The 27,850-nt window shown below is 43.6% G+C and overlaps 6 protein-coding genes across 6 annotated transcripts; 3 read left to right on the top strand and 3 right to left on the bottom strand.

Moving 5' to 3' along the window:
- Positions 1 to 317: 317 nt before the first annotated feature.
- V865_000112 (uncharacterized protein) lies at positions 318 to 2,509 on the bottom strand (the record flags this gene model as incomplete). Its single annotated transcript, XM_066223944.1, has 8 exons — positions 318 to 475; positions 564 to 671; positions 850 to 1,197; positions 1,307 to 1,416; positions 1,501 to 1,586; positions 1,653 to 1,997; positions 2,076 to 2,236; positions 2,296 to 2,509. The coding sequence occupies 8 exons, from the start codon at positions 2,507 to 2,509 to the stop codon at positions 318 to 320; spliced, it is 1,530 nt and encodes a 509-aa protein (XP_066080041.1).
- Positions 2,510 to 2,947: 438 nt separating this feature from the next.
- On the top strand, positions 2,948 to 7,121 carry V865_000113 (uncharacterized protein; the record flags this gene model as incomplete). Its single annotated transcript, XM_066223945.1, has 8 exons — positions 2,948 to 3,222; positions 3,321 to 3,629; positions 3,700 to 4,946; positions 5,005 to 5,180; positions 5,236 to 5,475; positions 5,548 to 6,000; positions 6,090 to 6,374; positions 6,477 to 7,121. The coding sequence occupies 8 exons, from the start codon at positions 2,948 to 2,950 to the stop codon at positions 7,119 to 7,121; spliced, it is 3,630 nt and encodes a 1,209-aa protein (XP_066080042.1).
- A 2,225-nt stretch (positions 7,122 to 9,346) lies between these two features.
- On the top strand, positions 9,347 to 10,697 carry V865_000114 (uncharacterized protein; the record flags this gene model as incomplete). Its single annotated transcript, XM_066223946.1, has 2 exons — positions 9,347 to 9,631; positions 9,711 to 10,697. 2 exons carry the CDS (start codon positions 9,347 to 9,349, stop codon positions 10,695 to 10,697), a joined length of 1,272 nt encoding a protein of 423 aa, XP_066080043.1.
- A 344-nt stretch (positions 10,698 to 11,041) lies between these two features.
- Positions 11,042 to 12,485, top strand: V865_000115 (uncharacterized protein; the record flags this gene model as incomplete). Its single annotated transcript, XM_066223947.1, has 4 exons — positions 11,042 to 11,246; positions 11,312 to 11,371; positions 11,459 to 11,629; positions 11,746 to 12,485. The coding sequence occupies 4 exons, from the start codon at positions 11,042 to 11,044 to the stop codon at positions 12,483 to 12,485; spliced, it is 1,176 nt and encodes a 391-aa protein (XP_066080044.1).
- Positions 12,486 to 12,927: 442 nt separating this feature from the next.
- On the bottom strand, positions 12,928 to 18,909 carry V865_000116 (uncharacterized protein; the record flags this gene model as incomplete). Its single annotated transcript, XM_066223948.1, has 15 exons — positions 12,928 to 12,947; positions 13,014 to 13,473; positions 13,533 to 13,750; positions 13,810 to 13,873; positions 13,932 to 14,016; positions 14,078 to 14,220; positions 14,285 to 14,386; positions 14,455 to 14,604; positions 14,668 to 14,788; positions 14,847 to 15,057; positions 15,123 to 15,286; positions 15,348 to 15,500; positions 15,571 to 15,857; positions 15,929 to 17,080; positions 17,134 to 18,909. The coding sequence occupies 15 exons, from the start codon at positions 18,907 to 18,909 to the stop codon at positions 12,928 to 12,930; spliced, it is 5,106 nt and encodes a 1,701-aa protein (XP_066080045.1).
- A 1,272-nt stretch (positions 18,910 to 20,181) lies between these two features.
- On the bottom strand, positions 20,182 to 21,830 carry V865_000117 (uncharacterized protein; the record flags this gene model as incomplete). Its single annotated transcript, XM_066223949.1, has 3 exons — positions 20,182 to 20,501; positions 20,608 to 21,481; positions 21,561 to 21,830. 3 exons carry the CDS (start codon positions 21,828 to 21,830, stop codon positions 20,182 to 20,184), a joined length of 1,464 nt encoding a protein of 487 aa, XP_066080046.1.
- Positions 21,831 to 27,850: the final 6,020 nt, after the last annotated feature.

The following is a 27,850-nucleotide window of genomic DNA, read 5'->3' on the forward strand; positions in this document are numbered from 1 at the left end:
GTGTGATGATCCTTTACTCGGATGCGATGTACCAATCGATTATAGTACTTCTTTTTTCTACTCTTAAAGCGACATGATCTCACTCTAGGTTGATAGGTAATGACAAATTTATCCACAGTCATCTTCACATGCCATAGTGTGATCAGGATCAATATGCCCGAAAGGTCTGTTCGATTAAGCAATTGATCTTAAAAAATCCATTCTTGACCCATTGAACGGGCCAGCCGATCTTTTATCTGAATCTCAAACTTTCTCTAGGTTAAAGGTCGCTCTACTCTCATCATCCCCTTTCCCACCTGTCATTATCGGAATATCAATCACAGTTGTTCTTCCTGCCATGTAGTTTCACTCCATTCCTTCGTACCCATCTGACTCAATCTACTAACACATCTAGCAAAGGCGAACAGTTCTTCATCACCTTGGAAAATCGACGATGCACCAATATCACTTGATGTCAAACCTAGTTCTTCCATCACTATATGATATTACATATAACAAGAAATCAGCTGGTTTGGATTTTGGCTCCGGTTTTGGATTTGTCCGACGAGGGAATGACGACCTACCACTTTTCATATGTTCGTCTTCAGCTGCTGAGCCATGTTTATCTGAGAATATCTGGAAGATCGGTGCTTCCGACGAGATGAATATCTTGGTACGGTTCTCGTAGCATGCTACAAGGGGAGTGAATAGATCAAGATCAGTAAGTGAAATATCACCATTTCCCCATCAATCTTGAATCATAACCACATATCACTTCCTTGATATTCAACATCATCTCAATTCCCCTACCGCTCCCTTGTATAGTGATGTTGTACATCTGATATAGGCCAAATGAGGATATCAACTCACCATCAATAAAAGTGATAAACCTCCTCGCCTGATCCCTCTCCCCCAATCCCAATTTCGGTACATCCTCCACAAACAATGTCCCAAACCTTCCCGTAATTTCTAGATAATCAGCAGCTGACAATGGTCGATTACACAGATCATCGAATTTAAACCTTGCTATCGACCCTGATGATTCCGGTACAGTCAAATTACGTCCCCATAGAGGAATTTGCTTGTTTTGCGTTACTTCGGTTGATATAGGGTCGGTGGAAGCGAGAGATTCGAATAATTTGGTCATTTCTGATTTGACTTCTGGGGAGAGGGGAGAGTAGTATACTTTGGATAGTGCTCGAGGTATTTTCCGATAGTCTATGACAAATAAAGAATCAGTATGGTAATATGACGTTTTGTGGACCATGATTGGATGATTATTGTATGATATGATTGTCAGTGATGATATGGGGACGTATCGACTTACCTGTACCGGAATCCAAATCGACCACTTCGAATCTCTCTTTGATCAATTCTATAGCGGGTATGAACGACTGTCTCTGTATACCATTAATGTATAGCTCGTCAGGATGACGACTATGAAGAAGAGTGCGGGGACCGAATTTAGCTATTTGGTTGGATTTGACTGAATGATGAAGCTAAAACAGTTGCTATACTCACTTTGACGTCATCACGCATACCACACCGTAAGACATCAATCTCTCTAGAAGCTGTCGGAGGATCATGGCCGTTACGATATCTGTCACCTGTAAGAGCAATACAGATATCAATCAAGGTACATAGTATGTTTTGTAAACGATTCATCGACTCACTTGAAACTCATCAAAACACAACACTCTCCCTTCCTCGGCCAGACTCCTAGCCACTTCAGGCATGGCATCTTTCTTCCCTAACCCTTGCATCTGATATTTCTTCGTCACAGCGTGCTGCCGCTGTAACACATCCAACATGAACGAATGGAAATGTATCCTTGTTGAACCGTATCCGCCTTTCTGGGCAGATTTGAATTGAGATGGAAGTGTCGAGTGGAATAGGTCCATCAACATTGTTTTGCCGGTACCTACTGATCCGTAGAGGTATAGACCTTTGGGAACTTTATCTAGAGGGATTGAAGGTGGGTGAGAAGATGGGGAGTGGGTGCCTAACAGTCTGGAAAGCTGGATATAAAAGGGGTGTATCGTTTGTTTAAATTAGTGATAATACCTCTTGAGGCAAAATAGTAGTAAAATACGCACAAATCCCCCTGATTTCCCTTCCACCTCTGGAGGTATCTCTCCAGGATCATAATGTTCTAAATCATTCCACAGCCGCTGTAACTTCTTGATTATCTCTTTCTGACTTGGATCTTCCCTCAACACTTTATCCTGTATCAGATGAGTGTATCTCGTCATGGGGTCTACAAGAATTGATCAAATCAGTTATAGCTCCTCGGTCTGCGACAGGATGAGAACTGACCTTTGAAAGATGCTCTAGCTTCTGCTGCATGAGTCGATAGACTATGAGGCGGTGATACATGTTCGTTCCTCCTCCTGACTGAGGTGTGCAGGCTATACCGCTGGATTGAATTGAACGGTGCAGTTGGCCAGACATAAAAACGAGATGGTCCGGATAAGAGTCTTGCGGGTCTAGGCAGAGCTGCTCGAGCAGCGAGTAGCGTCCGAGTCGTCATGGTGTGATATATGCACAGAGAGGTGCCTACCGAGGTGGCCTGGTGAGATTTGAATGTTTTCGTAAGCAATGGTATGTATGTATATATGTAAGCATAACAAGTCAAAATCCCATCAATTTGCATGAAATGTGATCCTATCCTGTTAGTTGGCCGACTTTGCCTTTGAGCGGTCGGTAATCTACTTGGAATAGTACGAGTACTAGTGCCACATTCCGATGATTTATTAGGCTTGTGACCCACCTGAATACGTAATCCCCGATGAAATTGTATTCAATCCAGGCACGGATGATGGTCATGGATGGGATGTAAACAAATCATATCAATAAATCAAATCAATCAACCCGCGACTGGCTTTTTCAACATGATTCGACTTCGCACCTTACCACTTCATGTTACCTTGTGTTCAACTATAATATCACCTGGAAGAGGTCTACCAGCATGTCACGAAGACCCACCACCACCAGTCGAGGTGGTATATCACGGACTGCTTCGTCGGCGTCCACATCCATGCCTCCCCCTTCTCGGATACCCAATCGACCGCCATCAGTCATATCCCAGTCTCATTCGACGGTCAACAACGATGGGTCGGACAGCCGATCAACTAGTCCATCGAGAAGGACTAGAAAGCCTAGTGGTCAGAGTGTCAAGGACAAAGAAGTGTCGAACGGGAGTGATAATGGAGAGATCAATATTCAAGTGGTAGTGAGATGTCGGTGGGTCCCGTCTTCTCCTTTTCCTTATGACCTGACCAGCCTTTCTGCTATAACAATGATGTGGACGACTGCTCATTTACGATGAACCATCTGAATAGTGGCCGATCACAACAGGAAGTATCAGCAGCTTCACCTGTCATAACCACCACAACAGGACCGATGTCTAAAGCTATCACAATCGAGACTACCCCCCTAACCTCTTCTTCCCTTGCATCATTCACCACCGCCTCCTCTTATGCCGGATCACATCAGCCGATGACCAAGACATATCCATTCGATAAGGTCTTTGGACCAGAAGCAGATCAGACGATGATCTTCAATGAAGTCGCTGACGGGATGTTGGATGAAGTTCTGGCAGGGTATAATTGTACGATATTCGCTTATGGTCAGACTGGTACTGGTAAAACGTGAGTCTCACTTTCACTCCTGCAATATACTGTGAGATGATCTTTTGCTGAGCTGACGGATTGCATCTAGATACACAATGCAGGGTGATCTCGAATTAACTCCTCTGCTCGCCCCAAAATCAACGGCTGGTATTGTCCCTCGAGTATTGCATCGTCTATTTTCCGTACTGGAAGCATCCGAGAATTCCGAATTCTCTGTCAAATGCTCTTATGTAGAGTTATATAACGAAGAACTACGTGATCTATTAGCTTCAGAGTATAAAGGGGAATCGTCCGGAAATGGTGGATTGAAGCTATATGAAGATGGGAAGAAGGGAGTCAACATACAAGGATTGGAAGAGACCGGTGTACGAAATCTCAAAGAGGCGCTGAACATGTTGGAAAAGGGAGTGAAGAGGAGACAGACAGCCGAAACTAAGATGAACACCGAATCTTCTAGATCACATACGATATTCTCCATTACCGTCCATGTGAAAGAAAGTTCTATCGCAAGGGGAGGAGAAGACCTATTGAGAATTGGGAAATTCAACTTGGTCGACTTGGCCGGATCTGAAGCTATCGGACGATCGGGAGCGACAGACAAAAGAGCTAGAGAAGCTGGTATGATCAATCAATCGCTGCTTACCTTAGGAAGGGTCATTTCGGCTCTGGTAGAAAAAGGTTCGCATATACCTTATAGAGAGTCCAAATTGACTAGATTACTTCAAGATTCTTTAGGGGGAAGAACGAAGACTTGCATAGTGGCTACTGTTTCACCTACAAGGTCGAATATGGAAGAAACTCTATCAACACTTGATTATGCTATTAGAGCGAAATCAATCAGAAATCGACCAGAGGTAAACGCGCATATGACCAAGACGGGTTTATTGAAAGAGTATGTGGGTGATATAGAAAGGTTGAAGAATGAATTGATGGCTGCGAGAGAAAAGAATGGTATTTACATTCCTGAAGAACAATGGAGGGAAATGCAGGAAATACAGACAAGACAGAAATCGGATTACGACGAAGCGAAGTTAAAAGCTGGAATAATAGAAGTTGAATTGAAAACTAGGAAGAAGGAATTTGATGAGATCACTTCTAGGTTTTTAGCTACTAGTGAAGAATTAGAGCAAGTCAAGGAAGCTGAAAGGCAATTGACAGACCTGTTGGAAGAGTCAAAAATATATCTGGATAGAGTGAAGGTTCAATTGGAAGAGGAAGGTGTGATTTCGAAAGCATACCAGAAAGGTGAAGAGAGGTTGGATAGCGTAGCATCACATCTGAAGAAGACAGCGGAGGAGAGTGTGGGTGATGTTGGTGGCTTGTTCGATAAACTTGGTGAGTACCGCCCTGAGTTTCAGTCAAGATTATACTGATCATGAAAATCGTGTTATAGCTCGTAAGGCAAAGATTCTTGGATCTAATGCCGACTCAGCCACCAGGTTCGGAGGTGAACTTGAAGGATTATCTCAAGAACTCCGAGGTGGCTTAGCAGATTTGCAAGTGGTCCACGAGAGTCTGGGAAAGGATATCAAAGAAAAAATGGAGCTTTCCGCTCTCAGAGGACAAGAGGTGAGCTTTGTGAATATTTGGGGTGTAAGACACATCTGATGGCTTTTGTCCGTAGATGTCTCAATCCGATTTGAAGAATCTCGACAAGTCGTTCTCAGCTTTCAATGACCTTGCCAAGAAGCTTTCGGCATCAAATGAGAAAGGTCAAAAGGAATCTTCGGAATCTAGTAAAGCGATTTTAGCTATAAGTGAAGAAGTACAGAGTAGTGTCAGAGATTGGGCAAAGGGAGTGAGCGAGAGAAGTAAAGGGATGGTAGATGATCTGTTAGAGCATCAGCAGGAGCACTTGAATACGGTATGTTTGATTACAATCGCGTTATGGACTCATACAGGTCCAGTGAACTCATGTGTTAATGATGTCTTCCAGGTCGCTTCGGTATTGGGATCGACAGCTGATCTAGTGGATGCTGTGTTATCGACTACGCTTTCGCACCTAACAGTCAGCTCTTCATCAGCTATCAAATCGAAGGATTTGGCGCTTCAAGCTTCCTCATCAGAGATATCAAGATTGAAATCTCAGAATATTCTTTTGACCCAGCTGTTAGCAGAAGAGAAAGAAAAATCTGCCAGATTAAGAACAGAATTGATTGGGAACTTAACGAGGACGATTGAAGGGTTCATGCAACAGCAGGATGAAAGTTGGTCAAATGCTATTTCAAGAGTAACGAGAGAGAACCAAGTTGCCCTAACGGGCATGGAAGTGTTCGGAGGTATTGTGCAGAGTGATTATGAGGAGGGTGTGAGGAAGGCGAAAGATATTGAAAGGGATTTGCGGATAGGTAAGGAGACTGGTATCAGGCAGAGACAAGCTGGTGAAGAGGTGAGTTCATACCTCTCTTCGAACCCAATTCACTGATACACAGTGTGACTTCATCGAAGGTTGGTGCTGATTTGGGTTTTGTAATTTAGGCATTGGGTCATGTGCGACAAGGTCTACAAAGTAAACTCGAGGAATACGGTGCCGAAACTTCCCAACAAGCTGAATCGCACGTTCAAGTGATAGATGGATTTTGTAATAAATTACATAAATCCGCTTCTGACGTTGTCGGTAAATCACTCGCAAGAGGAAAGAAGAATTCGGAGTTATTATCTGCTTTGTCAAGTAATGTCTCGCAAACTCATCAGAGTAGTCGATCTAGGTTGAGTAGGTTATCAAGTGAAATCGAAGAGTTGTCTTCTACTTTGTTGACTTCTGTGAGTATCACATTTCTTTCCCCCATCTTCTACACGAAATGCCCGCAGAGATATGATGAAGGAAGGCTCAGTGGCTAATTTTGCATGATCACACCCTTGTAGTCATCTACCGCCTCTGCATCATTCTCCGCATCCAACGAAAAAGCTTCAATCACCTTACAGCGTATTATGCGATCGACAGGTGATTTCCTCGAGAACGGTATACAAGAAGATGTACCTACTGGTATAACGCCCAAGAAGAAGAATTGGAATGTCCCTACCGGCTGGGAAAGGACGGGTAGTAGAGAGGCTGTATTGGCGAATTGGAGGAAGAGACAAGAGGAGAATGATAATTATAATCAGAACAGTCGGTTAGCGGTTGAAGTGAATGGGAATGGAGCTGGAATGACGGGAAGTGCAGATGGTGTAGAAGATCATGAAGATCTCGAACGAGAAGAGAACCAATATCATCAAGATGATCTATCCTCATCTAGTGAATCATTGGTACAGCCTGTATCGTTATCGAAATCGACCTCGAGAGAAGTAGAATCTTCACCGGAATTGGTAACACAGACTACCGGACCTCCCTCCAGAACCAATCCACTCACTCAACCTCAATCTCAGAGTTTACGTCAACCTTCCAAAGGTAAATCACTCTTACCGAGTAAGAAGTCGACGGTGGGTATGAATCTTGATGAGAGACCGAATGTGGTTATTTTGGGTGAAGGTGTAGGGGTGAACGTACCTAGACGAGGAGGGAGAAGGTAAACTTTGAACAGAAACGTAGTCAGTCAGTCATCTGTGATTGAGTACACTGATAATATGGTTGTTTTGTATTGTTCGATTTGTTTGGATTATTATTTTGATTTCGCATTGGATTGACCAGTATCTTATTTGCTTGGTTCTTCCTTTTTAACGATCTTATATGGACGATCATTGGGTTTGAACTGAATCTTAGATGCAACAGTATGAAGTAATCTATAATTCTCAGAGTCTTCCCATTGCATATCACATGACAAACGCATGGCAAAGTCATGTGTCGCACAGCCGCACCTTGTAATGCAATACTGTATGCATAAGATATACGCAATCACCAAAGCCTCACCTACACACACACTGTATATGCATAGTGATACTCGTTACTGTACCGAGATATGTTACTACCTGTACCCCAAAGATGGATATGTAACCCGTTTTTATGAGCGGGACGGGAAGAGGGAAGAGGGAAGAGGGATCTTCCCGTTATTATCCGTTATCAGTAAAAAAATCCTCGATCAGGGTTTTCGCTCTTCAACTGTCGTAGAAAAGTGCTCGTATGTCGCCTCATACACCAAAATTGTCTACCTTGATCAATTGATCAACACAGATCTCTTTCATCCCGTGATAAGGATGCTGTCCTGACCTACTAGAAATCCCTTCTGTCGGGAGAAAGGTACGACGATACTTGAAACTTTTCGCTTGCTCCCTGGCTCGCTTTCACGAAGATAATCACACGGTCGGGCTGCACGAGCTCAATTCGACAGCTACTTGTATTTCCTAAAGATGAGAAATTCTGGGGTGGACACTCATACAGCAATCAGACACAGCATGAGAACGTGAATGGCTTGAGGGAGGGTAATTGGAAGATTTCAAGGTATCTCTTAGTATAATCATACTGATATTACGGCTCCTCCAACGGACCCAAAAACAGCTACCGAGTCATAACTGATTTCAACCGACATACAACAGTGTTTCCTCTTGAAGCTACTCCTATACATCATAGGTCAATGTTGGATGGTTAACGACAAGTATCATCGGACCCAAAATACCATTCATGATGTAACTAACGTAGACCTCGCGTATTGTGCCCTATCTCACTATGTAAAACTCGACATGACCCGAAGAGAAAAACAGGGAGATAATCGATTATGCTATTATGCTCGTCTTCGCTTTTGCCTTGAACTACCAATTTTCTCATGGTCAACACTGTACATATTCATTGATTATCTGGACTGAGGAACCCGAATCGAAGATTGTTCCCGATGGGAAGGGGTCAAGGAACCCGTACAATACCGTATGAATTGCTTTACCATATCCTACGCCCTACCAGCACCTTGAGTTCAGCTGGATTGCTAGTTTCATATTGGATATTAGGAGTACGAAGTCATGCAATACTATACGAACCGATACGGAATCGGTGAACCAGCCGAAAGGCTTCGTATCTCTACTACAATCCTCGAGTGCTGTATTTCCAGCACAGCACGACAAGCGAAATGATATATGGGGTGATCGCCTACCTTAATGTCCTTTTAATTCTCAGGTAAACCAGGCAATATATCATTTGCTCTTATTCTCACCAGCTGATCGTTCCCGCCTCATGATCCTAGATATCTCTGATCAGTTCAGATGACAGGGAATCCAGATAATACTGATCCCGCTATTATCCATTATCTTCGGCCTCGCCTTCGTCGCTTCTACTCGACGCGATACATCCAAACACCAAACTTGCTGACATCTGCTCTCACCAACAGCAACACTGATACCGTGCCGACATCCGTATCTCCTCTCATGCTCGATGAGTATCTTCGGATCGGGTCTGATGTTTAGTCCAGGATGTGAGACGTGGGACGGAACGGGATTTGGGTACCTGTCTTTCGAGACATCATTTAAACCGGTGACTGATTGATTGACTATCAGTGGGTTGCCTTATGATGTGAACAAGCTAGTGATAGGGCTGGGCCAGTCGGCTCCCGATGAAAGAGCGACTTAGATAGAGTATCAAGAGGACCAAAAATAGATTTGGCAACAGAAGGCGAGTTTGAGATATAAGACTGTTACTGAATGACCAAGTTATCTCTTCTTGTCTATATCAATCCTACATTTAATCTCACCCACTGCCTTTAATATCAATACTGTAAAAGTCGACGGTGATCAGTACTGTACATTGACTCTCAATCTTGATTGATCCCTCACTCGTGAACAATACACTCTGTGCAAAATATTTTTTTCTTGACATGCTCTTCCCCACCCTTCTCCTCGCTCTGCCTCTGCTGAGCTCAGCCTCATTGGCTTTCTCCATCTCAAATGAGGATCGAAACTCCACTCTGACATCCCGAAACAATGGTGGCGGTGGTGGCTCATCTTCCAATTCCAAAGGATCCTATCAGACCTGTGCGAGGGTAGCAGGTACATATGGTCATTACAAGTATGACTTCGGTTGTATATGTCAAGATGACGTAGAAGAGTATTGTAGGGATAATGGAATTCATGGGGATTTACAAAATGCCATGCAATCTTATGTGAGTGGCGATTGAGATATGATGATTCGGATCAGTATAGATCGACGATATTGATTGACCTTTGCGCTCATATCTGTAGATTTCGCAATATGGTAAATCATCTTATTACCCTTCCTATGCTCAACCAACCTGTGACGGAAGAGGGGGATACACCTGCGGATCACTATACAAGAAATCCGACGGATCATGTTCCTCATCTGGTTGTTCAAGCGATCACTGGTCACCGAACGGATCATGTTGTCCGAGAGGTCAAACATATTCCAATGGAAGATGTTGCGGTTCCACAGGATGTTCATCAAAGGGAGGTCAATGTACGCCTATCTACACTTGTTCCCAAGGTCAAGAATTCAAAACCACTCAATGTTGCAAAACCTATCTCAGCGAGATTAATGGTCAATGTAGCTGTCCATCGGGATATGAAGATGATGGATCGAAATGTTCACCGAAATGTAAATCCAACGAGAAGATCGATTCGAAATCTGGTAAATGCGTTACGGTCTGTGATGAGAATAATGGATTCACTTATCAGAAATGTAAATCGTCGGATCATTCTCTGTGTTGCTCTAGAGGTCAAACAGCCTACGATACAGTTTGTTGCTCAAAGGGTAAAGAAGAGATTGATAAGTCTGGGATATGCTGTACGGAAGGTGTAGGTGCGAAAATCCAAAATGGAAAATGTATCGAACCTACCTCAAAACCTAAAACGCAAAGACGATCTGGAATACCTGTTCAATTGACTTTGAAAGAAGACGTAGTACCATATGGAATGGAACAAAATAGAAATGGAGAATTGTGTCCACCTAGAATGGCAGCTTGTCCTATAGAAGGTAGATTCACGGTATACACTTTAGATCAAATAGTGAAAGAAGGCGAATACGAATGTGTGAACCCCCTTGAAGACCTTCAATCGTGCGGTGGATGTTCGTCTTTGGGAACTGGTAAAGATTGCTCTGCTATACCAGGTGCTAGATGGATGGGATGTGACAAGGGTCAATGTCAGGTGTACTCGTGTAAGAAGGGTTGGAAGTTGAATGGGGATGGTAGGGCCTGTGAGAAGTTGATGTAATTCTTTGAAGTGTAACACGGACAATGATAGATATTTTTGGGCTTCTAGCTTGCCTCCTATAGCCAAAACACGATTATAATCTTATAGATCCCTTTATAATATCATGAGGGAATTTTCATACCTCTTTTTAGATTTTATCATGTATCCGATAGCTCTTGATTCGACCGCTTTGAAAAGTGGACCAACAAAGTGGAGGTTGTTTTCGCTGTTGAGCTCGAGGTCAGGATGAAAACAAGTTTTATCTGGACAATACTCTACTCTTACATTTCATATCGACTGACATGCTTGCAATAAGGCCACTTTCGGGGAGAGTGATCTGCCCAGCATGTAAGCTGTTCTCATCTATGGCGATACCCACATCCTCCTCTCACCCTTCGTCGAGTCAAAACAGATCGAGATCAATCATCTTCGATTCACCCATATGCAATCCACCATCATCAAGTACTTCCACCAAGCCACTGAAATACCTTCGACGGGAGTACGAGCATGGTCCAGATATCAAAAGAAAACAAAAGGAGGAAGAGACAGTAATTGAAGATGATCCATATCGTATGTTTCGATCTGATGATCAAGGAGAGTGATGGGTAGTTTTGCTGAACCTGACTTGTTCTTAGATGTTATGCTCAATTCACCTTTAAGGCAATGTATAGTAACCCGCCAGAAACTCCCATCAGGTGAGTATTTCTACCATCGCTTTGTGCCGATGTGCCATAGAGAGAGAAGGTATTGATGAGATCGTATATATCATGACCTCATAATAGCGTTTATGGTGAATCTCCGTCCGACCTACTTCCCTCCTTCCTCAAAAGACTCAACAGGATCGCTCAAACTCCTACCCGATCGGATAATCACAAGGGGCAGGACAAAGAAAGGCAAAGGATTGTGGGTAAGCTGTCATAGAACAGTGATACAGCATCTGTTGAATGATAAAGGTGAGTGAGTGCTGTGAGGGATGGATGTTTTTCTCGCTTTCATCAAGGACGATATGATGGAAATACTGATCCGATATTCTGTTATGAATCTGTGAATTCGATTTGGAAATTTGCAGGTCCACATATAGGATCCTTACGAACTTTCCCTTCAATCACCATTCCAACTAATATCAATTCCATCATACATACACAGTTACTACAAAGGGTTCAAAGTGAATTAGAATGGTTATCCAACAATCTATCAAGTCTATCACCTCGAGCTGAAATATCAGATTCCTCTACTTCAGATCCAAAGCACAAGCAGATAATACATAAACCAATATTAAGAAGGTTAACGAGCGTTGATGTTTCTCTTATAAACGACCAAAATGGTCATGGTTGTTCCCCAGTACAGATACAACGTGAAGGCGAGATCATAGCGTTACTAGATATCTCAGGTCTATCCTCAACCTCAACCTCAACCTCTGGACTCATCTCAAGCTCAACTCAGAAGTTTGAAGACACGGAAGCCATCTCGCTAATATCGGTACGAGGCAAATCCATACCCTTATACAACCTCTCTACCTTATTCCCACCATCATCCCATCTGCATCTCAACTCAAATATCAAAAAGGTCTTATCAATCGAACGCAAACTCAAACGACGTATGACGAGCCATTCAAGTTTGTCGTCTGATCATAAAGCCCAAGGAGAAGAGATGAGATCCAAATCGGATCATTCAAATATAATAGCTTTATACAACTATCCTTATGGATCAGTCGATCATACAGAGAAGCAAAGAGGTATGGTCGGTATACCGTTGTTTGTAGCTTTATGGAGGTTGAGGTGTTTTATAGGTCAAGGGTGGGTGGGTTGAATTGTTTCTGCCTTCTGAGAATACTGTTGTATTTTATATTCTTGCATGCATGTCATAATCATAAGCCAGAATGTAGCTACCAATGTCAACTGATCATTTTGCGCAAGCTTTTATTTCTTCACTGTTAGTATATAGGACAGCAATTTGTTTCTACGACTTCTCACGACGTGAATTTCAGGTGCATCTGTCATTTGGGTCATCATGGAGCAAATATGACCGAAAACATTGCATTTTTATGTGTGCTAGTACTATATGAAATTGAAAGGGCACTTTACTTATATTACATCGTGATTTAAAAATGGGTCAACACGAACATCCTCATATATAAACATAGAACATGTATATACTTCCTTTAAAAAGTTCCTTCGTTTTTCTTCTTTTCTTTGGTTTCTCTTCTTCTCCTGATGAACATTTAATACCACCTCATGATACCGTCCTTCGACTAAGCAGCATATGGATTACCTATAACAAGAATCTAGATCAGCACATATACAGACCTCAGTCTCGTTACGACAAGAAAATACTCACATGCATAAACCACTAAGACCGGTGGCGATTTCGTGATATCACTAGTAATGATCACCGGTAAATTCGACAACTCTTTTATATCTTGAATCTTATGTTTACCCGAAGCATCACTTCGTAATCCTTCAAACGATGATTTATCAATCTTGTTTAATGTCGAATTGGAAGATTTCAAATATTGTTTCGATTTCGAGATAGACGAAGAAGAACCATTGGTCAAAGTTTGAGGGGTGTCGAAAAGAGATTTCTCTTCTAGCGATTGTGAGATGGATGATCCAATTGACAGTTTCTCGGAAATCGATTTAATTCTCTGAACGTTGGTATCATCTGTACTCTCAGCTAAGAATGCTAATACGTCCTGGGTGGTCCAATAGAGTGATAAGATATCCTTATGTTCGTCGTAGACTACATTCTCCACTGGCATCTTATCGACATGTACTCTCTTCTCAATACCGAATTCGGGCTATGACGGCGTGACCACATCAACAAGCCGCTCAAGCCAAGACAGATTGTATCACTCACTATAACGACATCGAATGCAGCATCCAATACACCCGTGACTTTAGCTTGTCTAATAACAGGACCGTATCTTTCCGTAAGATCATGTATAAGCAAACAGAGGTATAGATGGATCGATTGTTCTTCGGCAAGTTTAGCAGATTGTTTCTTCATATTGCATTGTTGAGCACATTTGGCAACCTGATCTCTGTCCATGAGGAATTTCACATCGTTCGGGTTGGCTAGATGCACAACATCTGATCAGTATCCACTTGTACCTATAGTAGCTGATTGCACTTACGACTAGTGAGGCAAGCGTCGAGCATTCGGTGCACAAGTACATCTGCATATCGACGGATTGGTGACTAAAGCAGAATCGTTATCGTCTAGTCCAACGTGACATATCGCTATGGAGTAGCTCACTGTGAAATGTGTATATAGGGGAGTATTCAACGCCCAGTGAGAATACTTGGCGATATCAAGCATACCAGCACAGAAGTATCGAGCTCTATTTATTGATATCATCGATCAGCTGGTCCTTTTCGAGCTTACGGATCAGATGAACTGACCTCTGCATGGCCTTCTTCTTGAGCAATTCCAAACATAACGCGGTGTCTTTATCTTGGACAGCTTCAAAGGATTTCTGTAAAGTTCCAGCAGACGAACCGTCCATCTCGAAGCCGAGTTTCTGAGCTCGTTTGACAAATCCATCCTGTTCATCAAAAATGAACTTGAGCTCGCGGCCGTTATAGTAATACAGGTATCAGGACACTCACCAATCGCCTGTCAATAGGAGCTTCATGCCTTCGCAACAATGCTTGCTCAGGGAGACCATTGGCAATGACATGGGCGACTGATATGTTGGCGAGGAGCATGAACTAGAGAGAGAGCATGACAATCAGCACGCTTATGTAAGTTGTCCTCTACATGTCACGTTTTCACTCACCTCCTCTACCAACGAGTTCGCTTCGCTCTTCTTGACAGCATCCACATCAATCGGTTTACCACTCTCGTCCAATGCGAAAGACACCTTGAGCTTGTTACTGAGTATAGCACCGGCGTCTAGTCGTTTTCTTCTGATCTTGGAAGATAGATCCTGCAGAACGACGCATGATCAGCTGCGATAATCGCTTATATATTCGAAATATAGTAAGCTTACGTGAAGAACCTTGATATCTTCTTCGATTTGCTTGACTTCTCCACCAGGTACTTTTGATGTCTCTATCGAACCTCCATTGATCACTTGCTGAGCGTCGTCATAGGATAATTTGGCGTTAGATCTGGATTGGATCTCATCAGCTTGTGCACCTTCATATCCCCAATAGTTTTCAAGCTTACTTGATGATACTCCTAGCAAATTTCCTATCTTTCACATTCCCATCATTATCAAAAGTGAAAAACGCCGAGAACGTCAATCTCTCCACGTCAGGTACCAAACTGCATAATTCCTCAGACAACTGAGGCGGGAGCATTGGTACAGCTCTTTGAACGAGGTACACGCTAGTTGCTCTCTTTCGAGCCTCTCGGTCAATCGCCGTGTTGGCTTTGACTGAAATAGCGGCAAAGTATCAGCTAACTTGCGCGAAACCGATCATGACGACGAAATTGACTTACCAAAGTAAGATACATCCGCTATATGTACTCCGACAGTGATAGTACCATCTTCGTTCTTCTTGACCGACAAGGCATCATCCAGGTCTTTAGCAGTTGGAGGATCGATCGTGAAAGTGGTTTGTTCTCTTAGATCAGTTCGCACTTCATATTCCCTATCGGGAATACTAGAGGCATGTGAGACCACACATCAGCTTCTGCCCATGGGGTTATGCCCAATTAACTTACCTCCATGGTAAAGGTGGAAGACATTTCATTGTCAAATCAGTAAATTCCTCAGTAGGGAAATTACAATCTTTCAACAAAGCACTAGTCTCGACTTCGACGTCACCAATCGGACCAAGCTCTTCAACCAGTGTACCGAATGGATGAAGTGATGTGCTATCACATATAATGGTCAGCGCACTGTGACAGTAGTAGGGTATACCCCTTTCGCTGAGGCGTTACTCACATTGGCCATCGCTTGATCGTAGCGACAAACAACTTGTCACCATACGCATCAGGATTATCAATGAAGTCCGCGGGAGCTTGTTCAGTGGGAATAGCGATTAGAGGTACTCTCTTATCTGTAGGTTTGAACCAAACGATCTTGGGTCTTTGTTCAGGCTCGTCTTTTCTTCCTCCTCTATCACCATCCCTCTCGCGGCGCTCGAGCTCTTGTTTCTCCTTGGTAGCAGCTGAAGAAGGTCGGAGAACTCCAAGTTGACCAGAGAAGAGTTGTCCAGGCATACGTTCGACCTATGTGATAAACAAGCATGTCAGCCACGTTACTTACTCCTATCATGTCAGATGGATTAGGCAACACTCACGACAGCAACGACATGTCCCGCATAAGTAGGTTTTGTCTCATCGTTCACTTCCTCATCATCAAACAACGTCAAACCCTGACCTTCGACTTCAACGTCATCTTTCTTCTTCTCCATCTTCTTCGCTGTGGAGGGTTTTAAGTCGTAAGCGGCATTCTCTTCCTTCTTTCTCTTCTTCTCCTCTTTATCCTTCTTGGTTCCCCAAACTTCATCTACATCTAGCAATTCTACAGCAACGATATCACCTTCCAATGCTCTATTTCTGTCCTTTGATCCACAAATATAGATATCAGCTTCCAGTACGTCCGTAGCGACATAGGCATCCGATCGATTCTTCTTGTTCACTCTCAAAACACCAACAACCAATTTACCAGCTTGTAGTAGAGGTGGTAAAGAAGCTTGAGGCAAATAAGGCGCGAACAAGGATTTACGTTGAGGACCTTGGGAAGTCTGTTGTAATTGCATTTGGAATGCTTGTTGTTGTTGCCATAGAGATTGACCCATGGGTGTTTGTAGAGTGGTAGCAGCGAGAAGATTAGGAAGCATGTTGGGGAAACTGAACGATGCCATCTTGCTATGACCACCACCGGCAGCTGCTCTGAATTGAGCGAGAGATTGTAGTTGGGCTTGAGCAGCGGCCAAATCTGCAACTTGGACGGGACCAGCATTGCCGATGGATCCGCCGCCTGATACTCTCCATTTACCGGATTCAAATCCAGATCGACTGCCGGATCGATGATGACCGAAACCTCTTTCAACACTGGCCACACCATCTTCGGGAATAGCGATATCACCACTGATACTTCCGAAACCCGCACCATGGCCAGCAGTCTTGTTGAAGACGTTGACACTGTGTCTTCGAGAGTGACTACCACCAGAAGAAGGCACAGGTGGAGGAGGCATCTCACCGATAGTTCTGAGTGCACGAGGTTGATCTGATTCTTCGAATCGTTCAGGTAGTTCCGTAGGGACGGTGGCGGACGGCAAACTCGATTGGACTCGTCGGTGTCGAGAGAGGGTTTGAGAAGGTGTTTGCTTCTGTTGCAAAGCAGTGTTGAGTTGGCTCAAAGCCGATGAACCTTGAGTAGACATTTCCTCTTGCATAAGAGCTTTCTGCTTAGCTTGTAAAGCCTCGATCTCTTGCTGGATAGCGAGCTGAAGAACAATGGTAAGCTGTTTGCCATTCAAGCTGTCACGGATCAACTTACTTGTTGTTGCATAGCAGCAGACATCTCACTTCCTGTTCTCTTATGTGCTCGAGCAGCCAGACCCGCTAACCCAGTAGCAGCCGCACCGCCAATACCTTCTGATCTATTGACCACCACAGGAGGTGAGGTATGATGGCCAGAAGGGGGGGACATCGAATCTCTTGCCGAACTTTTATCCGAGATACTCTCCTTCTTTGCATGTTTCGGCTTAGCGCCAAATGTGAACGAAGGAGCAAGTTGAGGTCGACCGGTAGGCCCATAAGAAGATTGAGACTGACGTTGATCAGGTTCTTCATCCTCTTCGAATACAGGTTCATTCTTCATTGTCTCAGCTATAGCTCTCGCTCTAGCTTCTTCTTGCTGTTGCAGTAATTGGGCTTGTTGAATCTCGTAAATCTGTTGAGCTTGAGCTAGTTGAAGGGCAGTTTGCTGTTGTTGCTGTTGAGCCGCACGTTGCTGAGCCAAAGCTTGGAATCTGGGTGCAATGAAATTACCCATTTGACCATGTTGTTGTTGAGGCTGTTGTTGTTGGGCTAATTGTTGACTAGCAGCAATTTGAGCTTGGAGCAATTGGATATATTGAAATTGCTGTTGATGAGCAGCAAGCAGTTGTTGTTGTTGGAACTGTAACTCTGCTTGTTGAGCAAACGACAATGGGGAGTGATCCTCATCCAGCTCAGCATGAGAAGCAAGGTTCTGATAACCAGCTGGTAGAGAATTAGGATACATCTGAATTGGAGATGTGGGTTGGTTGGTATTGAAGGCCGAACCAGACGAAGCTCTTCGGTCGGTACTGTGGTTGGTAGCGCTACTCTGGGAGACTGATCTTGGGTGTAGAACACTCGCAGGTGGCATCGGTGCAATAGGTGAAACGGATAGACCAGCTTGGGAGTTGACAGGAGAAGTAGCAGGTTGGAAAGACGGTGTAAAGCTTGGTGCATCTGCTTTCAACTTCTTTGAAGAGTTTGAACTCGTAGAGGTCGAAGAGTTTGGGATCGCTACTGCTTCAGTGGTAGATTTGGTGGTGGTAGCTGAGATGGGCGATTCCTTTGATGCACTGGCACTGACCGATCTTGAGCCGTTGGAACTTCCAGTGGAAGGAGCGGAAGTTGGTAGAGTCTTCAGATCGGAGATCATTTTCTGAAGCGAAGCTAAGGCATCACCCCCAGATTGAGCATTGTGCTTTTTGGTAGCAGCATCGACGGCAGCTTCCATAGCTGTTCTGGGTGCAGATACAGTTGTGTGAATTGATTTCGGTGCTGTGTCCTTCGAGTTGGAATTTTGGGAAGCTGGTCTACCAGGTGGGTTATTCACATTGGTATTGATCGGATTGGGTTTCTTATTGTTATTTTGTTTTTTGCCTTTATTGTTGTTCTTCTGACCACCTTCAGACTTCTCTCTTTCTTCACCTTCATTACCACCACTTGGCGATTTGCCTTTTCGATTCCCATGACCACCTCCACCACCTGTAGATTTCTTTGGTCCACCGGCAGAGGGGTTTTCAGCTGCAGATGTACCAGAACCTACGCCAAGACTGACTCCCCCGCTGATGGTGGTAGTGGGACCACTCTGTTTCTTCTTATCTGGATTGGATCTTGACGAAGCATTCGAATTACTTCTCGATATGTTGGTGGACGATCTACCACCTCTTCCACGCGACGAGCCGTTACTCCTACTTGAATTGGCTGAGGAAGGTCGCGAAGGGTGGTTGGAAGATGGTGGAGCGAGTGAGGAGGGATTGGAAGTAGGCGTGGGCGCGACGATCGAGTCGGCCATTATGGTAGGGTGTTGAACAGGATTGGAGAAATCGATATGATATGCTATATGTGAGGAGATGATCGATCGGAGGGGTGTAGAATACTAGACGAGTGTACGGGGGGATATGGTCAGCGATATGTATAGATGAGAATGTGAGAAGGCAGATCAAGAGGGTCGTGAGATGATATAAGCCGATGACCACGTCAAAGGAAGATTGGTATGATATGGAATGAATAGATGTGAGAAATGGCAATGAGACTCCAGATCATGGAGATTCCACATTGCAGAAAGTAAGACGTCCCCTTTCATCTGTCCTTCACCAGCTCGTCCACCGCATCAAGTATATGGAGCTCAGATGGTACGTGAGAAGAGATGGACGGTGTATGATGGCACGGACCACACATCGACAAGGACTACGAGTCACTCCACTCACCTAGTTGATCGCGGATTCTAGTCTAGTGATCTGTCCAGAGTGACAGGTATGTGTATGGATAAAAGACAGTTCACAAAGAGAGAGAGGCGCAGGTTTTATTGTGCTGTATGAGTATGGGTATGCTTATGCTTATGAGATGGATGTAAAATGAGAACGAGAATGCAGATGCAGATGTGGGATTGAATGAGGTGTCAACTGTCCATTGTCTGGGTGACCCATGCACCGGTGAACCAGTGAACGCTCTGTACCATGACGACACGACTAAACTAATCCACTGTGGCGATGAGGGGGCTACGCGTTGACTCTATCTCCTCCTCTTGGCTTGGCCACGTTTTTATTGGTCAATCACCACTCATCCCCATCCGATGGTATTCTCATTCATCTCCTTCTGTCGATCATCTCCAATCTTACATCACATAGAGAACATGCACATCATCATCATCATCATAATCAATTCATTCAATATTTATCATTTGATATTCAATCTTCAATAAGCATGAACAACCATTTTCTCATTTCCCGTATCACCCCTATATATACACGTAGAATTAGATACAGGGATCACAATATCAGACATGAACAAGCTAAAGCACAGGTCACAAATATGTATACAGTACATACATACAGGCAAAGTTCGTAAGAAGACATCTTAAACATGGTAACCAACAAGAAGAGGAATACCATTAATTAGATAAAGAGGAGGAATTGTTGCAGGTTTGTGCCTCAAGATGACGAACTCTGAGAAGCGAACGATTGGTTTCTGCCAGAGTACAGAGTAGAGAGAGGAGTGTTTTATCGTGAACCGATATCGATGCCAAGTCCAGTAATTAAGTGGATGGTGATATTGGGCTCGAAGTTTATTGAAGTACATTTTCAATCTTAGTTTTTCCCCATTCATTCCCATTACCACCATTATTGCTATTACTACTGTGAGTTGATGAACCATTGTTATCCCCGCTGGCATTACCGTTGGGCGTAGGGTTACTTTGATTCATCACGAGACCCAAACCTGAAGTATCGTTATTTTGAGGTTGAGGAGTAGGGTACTCGATCGTTGGTAAACCCAGTTTATTTCTTAAATTGTTGATTTCACTTTGTTGCGATTCGCATCGGATTCGTAGAGTTGTGATCTCATCATCTTTCATTCGAAGGGTAGTTTCAAGATTGTTCACGTAGTCTATAGACATCAACAGCCCAATAGATTAGTTATGACTCTTGGTCAACTGTACGATCATTGGCCTTCTCATGCATGACTAAGTGTAATCGAACCGATGAAAACTCACCCTTCCTTTTAGCCCTAAATCTCCTCGCTCCAATCCTATTTCTGACCTGTTTCTTATCTCTCGGGTTCAAAGCTTTGTATTCGGATTGGGGCATACCCCAAGGTTGTTCATCACCTAATTCTCTGGTTTCAACCTCCGTAGAGGTAGGTACGAAATTCCGTTCGATTTCATCCCAACTTTCGGTCGAATGACTCGCACTGGTACTTCTTCTCTTGTGATTACCTCTTGAAGAAGGCAAGTTGGCGGGTGTTCGTTGTATACTAGGGAAAGAGGACGAAGATGTCGACGCGGATGAAGGGTTCATACCGTGAAGTAAATGACTGGTAGGTGAAGTAGGCGATAGATGATGCTGGTGATGTAATCCAGGTCCACCAGGCGAAGACGATGGATATCCAGGTATTCTCGGTGATTCACTATACGAGTGTACGGGTGGTATCCTATTTGGTCCATTACCTGAACCGAAAGAATCAGTCAATCCGATAGGGGATGTTAAAGGATAATGGTATCCACCCGAAGATGAGTTTGATACAGAGTATCCGACGTTATGTCCCAGAGTATGAATGTTTGCCGGAGTAGATTGACTTCCACCTTGACTTTGGTTGGGATTGTTCGACGAGGAACCAGTGGGGTAGCTCCCGTAGAATGTCTGTGGGAGAGGTGGTAGGCTTACATTACCCCCGTTGGCTGAATTGTGGATAGGGTGAGGGATGGGCACAGGAGGAGGCAAGAATGTCGGATTATGAGGGAGAGTGGCGGATCTGCGATGCACGGGATCGTCGTAGGAGTGCATCGAGGTTTGAGGTGAAGTGGATTGCCTGTCGAATGAGGATCTCAAAGCCTCAGGTTGATAATAATTATAAAACCCTTGCGAGGGCTGCACGGTGCGACATCATCCAGGTAAGCGAAACTCCTCTTTGAAGGGCACATTCTTTAGCTGGAGGGGGAAAACTTACCCAATTGGGCTCCATCGCGAAAGGAGTGATGGGGTTCTGTACAGAAGTCAGGTTGGGCAACGAAGTCGTAGTCGGTAAAACACCGCCGTCGAGGTTTCGAGGAGGTGCTGAACGAAGTGAGATTGTCGGACTGTTGGATGCGTTTGAAGCCGAGCCGGTCTCAGTCGAATCTGTGGCTTGGAGGAAATCAGGTGGTGATCCCGGTCCGTTTTCCGTCAAGTCGAATTGAATAGAGTCGTCTTCGTTCTGTCGTTGAGTAATTTGATCCATCATGAAGAATCGGTAGGTAATACCCAGAAATTGGTATCGTTTTAGGGCGGGGAGTCGAATTGATTGAGAAGGACGAAACGAAGAGTGTTGTACGCGAAGTAATGGAAATGAAATGGCATGATATGATATATGACATATGTATGAGCGATGATGAAGTCGGTTGGGAATCGGTTAAAAAAAGAAAAGAGAGAAAAGGTTGTCAGATTCGTCAGCGAGATTGGATCACAAGTTGAAAAGTTGAGTAATCCCAGACGTCGTAAGAAAATTAAGGTTAAAAAAACAGAGAAAGAGAAAAAAGAGTGGGAAGAAAATTCCTTTCGATCGCCGGAGCCAGGACGGAAAGAAAGAAAGAAAGAAAGAAAGAAAAAGAAGATTGAGTGAATGCTTTGAGATTGGATAGCTAGAGATGAGCAGAGAAAAGAGAAACAAGGTGAAGAAGAGGGTTGATGAACAAACAAAAAGACGCTCACTCTCACTAGAGTACTCTGGAAATGAGCGTATACTGTATACTGTATACTGTATACTGTATACTGTATGGCGCAACTCGCCTATGGAGAGAGGTCCGTGCGTAGATCACCCTACCCGTCTCCACAACTAGACAAATAAACAGAAAGAACGCTAAGAGTATGACCAAAACAAACTATTTATATATCCATCATCTGGATAGAAAAGGTCTTCAGAGAAAGAGGCGATAGGTTTCGTCTTGAGACACGCGGTTGGCGAATAATAAGATCGAGCGCAGATAGGGGAGTTGAAAGTTGGAAAACCGAACACCATCGATGTCATCAACACCAATAACGAAGAGCGAAAGAAATAGAAAAAAAAGTCCGGGATAAAGGGGATGAATGATCGAGAGACAAGGGTCAAGCGGGAAGCTGGAAAAAAATAAGATCTGGAACTTTGTAGCCTACCGATGTGGAATGTGGAATGTTTTAGATAAGGTTGTATTGCAAGTAACTGGGCGATAGTGATGTGATGGAATGTAAATGTAAATGTTTAGTTTCTCAATACAATAAGTTACCAAGCGCCTTTGCGGTTGATCGGATATCCGAACGATGCAAGGACACTCAAGAGGGTAGTATAGAGTATGTACACACCAGATGATTGAGAAGGGTGGAAAGAGCATAACCATAACCATGACCATCATAAGAAAGACCCAATCAATCATCGTCATAGGAACTGAGCCGGGGCCTTGTCCGTACCACCCCCCATACACGTGAATAGCTTAATTCAAGCTATTTTAGTGCAAGGTCCAACACGACACAAACCCGCCAAGCACCAAAGCACAGGATCAAGGGACAAACGCAGAAAATGAAAATGATGAAAAAAGGTACCATCAAATATACACACAAAACACATAAGAATAGGGAAGTTGGACGATCAAGCAATTCGACTCAAAACGAGATAAAAGATGAGATGACGACAATGACGACAATAACGAGATTGAGAACACTTACATATCACGAACCAAAATAGATCTTTATCTTTATCTTTGCTTTTGCCTTGTCTTTCTTGGTACAGGGTTGGATAGATGATCAGCCAGACGTAAATGGTATGATATATATCTATATATATATATATATACAGCGCTACAAGACTAAAATCAGCACAGTCCTAAGTTTGCAAGGAAGGTTCAATAGGCCGTTTCACGATCTGAGAAACCTTACTAGAGTTATCAGTGACTCACCTCCAGTACCGTTCTAATGTCGATTTTCGTCTCTGTTTTTCTCTTGTAAGACCAGACAAGATAGATCACTGAACTAAGAGAAGCAACTCCGATGAATCTGTTGGTTTATACTTTCACTTTCACTTGAAAGTAACAATTTATAGTTGTGCCGCTGATCGTCTTGTTCCGTCTTTTGACTTTCGTTTATGTGTTTTGAGTTTTCGGCTACGGCTACTGATGAGATAACGAAGAATGACTAAGAAGATATGACTAACATATGCCGAGATTTCACTTTATCAAGTGCCACATTCAACACTCAGCCCGTCGACTCACTTGTTCGTTCGTAATGTGATTCCTCTCTGCTTTCCAAGTTCCACTAGAGATCAATCTAGCTCTTTCTTTGAGTTCCAAATCGAATGTACTTGGACTTGAACTTGATCCAAGGGAATAGAGGCTCCAGATTATTGTGATTGATTTGATTTGAACCGGGTAAATAGTTGGCAAGTTGAGAGAAAGCACCCCGAAAGTGACTTCGATATCTGAATGCTGAGTCGATGATACACTACAGTCTGTGAAACTGACAATGGTTGGCTGAGCTCCTCAATCCAAAATACAGTATCGAATTCTAAGCTAAGCAGGAACCGACCGGTTCAGGTATATTTCCCTCTGAGTAGGTATAAATACGGTCGCTGAATGGACCAAGCGATTCACACCTTATACCAGTTGAACAGTGATGGCGGATGACCCCAAATCACTCGGTGCGATGTGTTGTTCAATGTGATGTAATGTCCGAGCTTCTGGTAAAGTGAAGTTATCAATTAGGATCAGCTCTGACTCCCTTTCTTTGTCTTTGTCGAATGAGAATTGATGGAAGTCGAAAGTCAAAAAATCATGACAACATGCTCGCTTGGGATTGAATGATGACCGATAAGACACTAAGCTAAGAGTAAGACCGGATATGACCGAGCTGTACCGAACTACAGCTGGCTGAAGCTAAGCTTAATGATGCGTAGCAAATACTGTACCAAATAGTAACCGGTGAAGTGCCTTTTATTGCTTTTTGGCAAAACACTTTGTAGGTCTGGACTAAGCCATGAAGAAGGTAGAGGAAGCGAGAGAAACCAACGAAGAAAAGTCGTAAGTCGACCAAAAGCCAAGAACAAGAATAGAACGTAGATCGAATCAATAATTGGAATGGCGAAAGAAAAGCCACCAAATTACCCGAACACTTCAACCGGACACGGCCTAAGCACAGCAAAGGAGAGAATCAAAGATACGACTGTGAAGAGTGAAGGTCAAGAGTGATAGAGCTTCCTCACTCCGCTGAGAGAGGGAAAAAGAAAGGCATGGGAACTGGGTAGTTACCGAAGAAGTGAGATGACGTGTGATGAAATTACGAGATAATTCAACCCAAATCTAGAGAGAGAAAAGTGGAGGAAAGAAGAGGGTTCGTACTACGGAGCCAGAGCCCCGTGGGTATGCAGGGCGAGAGCGGCGAGGCACCGGGTTAAATTATAAACTTCGGGCATGTATTCTTGTTTTTCTCACGCAAAATGAAATATATATGGGATATTTGATAAATGAGACATTACTCACATGGTGTATATATATATGCTCAGTACCGGCGGGATGAACAAAGAGAGAGAGAGGTCCGTGCGCGATTGGTTCCGATTGCTGATTAAGCTTAGCCTTAAATCGTCGAGGCAGGGTTGGAACGTCGGAACAGATGACTAGGACTAGGTGAATCAACGCATGGTCAGTTCCGTTTAGCGTTAGATTCGGGCAAAGTTCACAATACGAGGAGATGAAATTGGAACGAAAACATCTTTCCCGACGGGGACAGGCGAGAAAACGAAGAGACAGGTAAAGTACCCAACCAGCTCAGCTCTGAAGTCAAGCTGTTCCGTCCTAGTGATCCTTAATTACCATATGGTAAGGGGAGAAACACAGTTTTGGAGAAGGTACAGTAAATGAAAGACTAGTAGTAACAATCTGTATATATGATTAATGATCAGAACCGAAATCAGATTAAATGTCAGAACATAGAACAGGAACGTCGAATCTCGCTTGTCACCTAAACACATGGAGAAGTAATTAAGGGATTGAAAGAAAACGAAATGAGCACAAGCACAAGCACAAGGAGAAAGATCCCTTTTGATCAGCTGAAGGAATGTTGTGTGAAGCTATTTAGATCATCACGGAGGTTTTTTCCCTCTCTATTGGATTTGTCTCCGGAAGAACAACAGCACAGCAAAAGCGAAAACCAAGAGAAGAAATGAGGTACAAGGAACGAATTGATTGATAATTAGCGGAAAACACTCCGACTCGTAGCATCAGCGGGTATGGGATGAAGTTTGGGATCATTGCTATTGGGGCAAAGCAGGGAAGGTGAGGAAGGAAGATAAGAAAATATATTTTGTAGGTTTCAAATTATGAAGCAGCTCGGACTTGCGGACCTTTGACCTCTTTCCCCTCGTTTCCATATCACACAAAATTGACCTTTCCGGCGGGATGAGACACAAATGAAATATAACGATATCATCGGATAAATCCGTTTATCAGGTGCACAAGGCGCACAGACGTTGAGCAAGATAAAGTAAGGAATAGCCAAGAAGGAACACTGTTACTGAGGGGAATACGACGCGCGGTTTTCTCCGCCCCGCGGGGACCAATACCGCTTAAAACGGAGGAAAGCGAAATACAGTACAAGGAATATGATGGAGAAGAGGGAGGTAAAAAAAAAAGAAAGGGAGAGAGAGAGAGAAAAGTGTCCACTCATCTCCTCATAGGCATAGTCCATCAAGTAAGACAGCCAAAGGAAGGGGATATAGTGAATAGTCCTCGTGAGTATGGTAAGAGATGTTCGACACATAGGGGTTTATTTCATTCAAAGAGACTGCAACAGGACCCGACGCAGCACAGTTCTTGTGGAACGAAGAGGAAAGTGATAACGGACAATCGCAATCGAATGAAGCGTGATCCAAACGATAGGAGAGAGAATGATCAGACTGTACAGGTCAGGAGGAAGTACTCACCAGAGTGCAATGTCGCCAGTGGGGGCTGTTTGAGAGTACGATGTTAGGATAGTCGTAGTTGGTGCGACTCGTTATACGACTGCGAAATATGGAATGTAGGCGTGTGAGTCGGGCGGTGATATCGATCTATATTCGTATGATGATGATGATAATGATGATGATGATGATGAAGTATTTTGCGCTATATGGGTGACGAGTGCTGATTCCAGCGGGTGAATTATGAATGAAGGACGTCTGTTGAGATGGACGAGGAAGAAGATCAAGGATGATATAAGTTTAAAGATGAAAAGGATAAGAGAATTAAGAAAACAAGTGCGACAGCTTTTTCTTCGCTGATTGGAATACAGTACTATATATCTCGCCAGATGAGTTGTAGAGAAGTAGCACTGAACTGACTACTCTATTGCAGGATTTTACTATCGAAGTTGTTAGTCTCTTTTTCTGGGATGGAAGGAAAAAAGAAAACGTCTCGTTCGATTAAGGTACCAGAAAATCGGATCCTCACACATGATGGCAAGGGATGGGAAGAAAATGAGGGAAGGAATCCGCTCATGAGGGGACGTGTGTACCTGACTTGTCATTGCCTGACTAAACAAAAAATACAAAAATACACCACCAAACGTTCTTCCAGGAATCTTGGTTCTTCCCTTCCACGCATGCCCATGCCCACGCCCACACCCATGCCCAGCCGATGAAGCGTCATTAACGTTATTTGTAAATTCCCCGTAGATAGATCTCAATCCAGCCCCCGCCGGAATCACACCACTATAGAGGTTTTACGTGAGGTGAGGTGAGTTGTAGCTTAACGGTTGTCAGCGGGTGTATTCGTAGCTGTTCTAAATAAGAAGTTACGTTATTGTTATCAACCAACTTTAGACGCCAATCTATCTTTTACTGGCGCTTTGCGCTGATTAGGACAAAAGGTCGTGGGAAGAGGTTTCATTATTATGTAATTGATAATCAGCTGGGGAAAGGTTCATCAAAGAAAAGGTTGGTACCGAACAAGACTTGTTGTAACTTACATTACATCAGTGGAGGTGGCGGGAACGACAAACCGACATACCGATGGATGGATCGTTGCCAAAAAAGTGATTTCTGAAACGTTGGGAATGGAATATGCGAGAATAGATGAATGCACCATACGTTATGATCGATCCATCTTTAGCCGAGACAATATGACTCATAACAGTGTACATTCCTCGATCAAGTCGAATATCATTAGGATCTATTCAGTGCGAACGATGATCTGCAACCCATTCTCTATCGTTTTAGAAGAGCTTACGGGAGATTGATAAATCACTGCAGCCGTGAGCTGTGGA

The sequence above is a fragment of the Kwoniella europaea genome, chromosome 1 (assembly GCF_036810445.1).
Source record: "Kwoniella europaea PYCC6329 chromosome 1, complete sequence".
Classification (NCBI taxonomy): domain Eukaryota; kingdom Fungi; phylum Basidiomycota; class Tremellomycetes; order Tremellales; family Cryptococcaceae; genus Kwoniella; species Kwoniella europaea.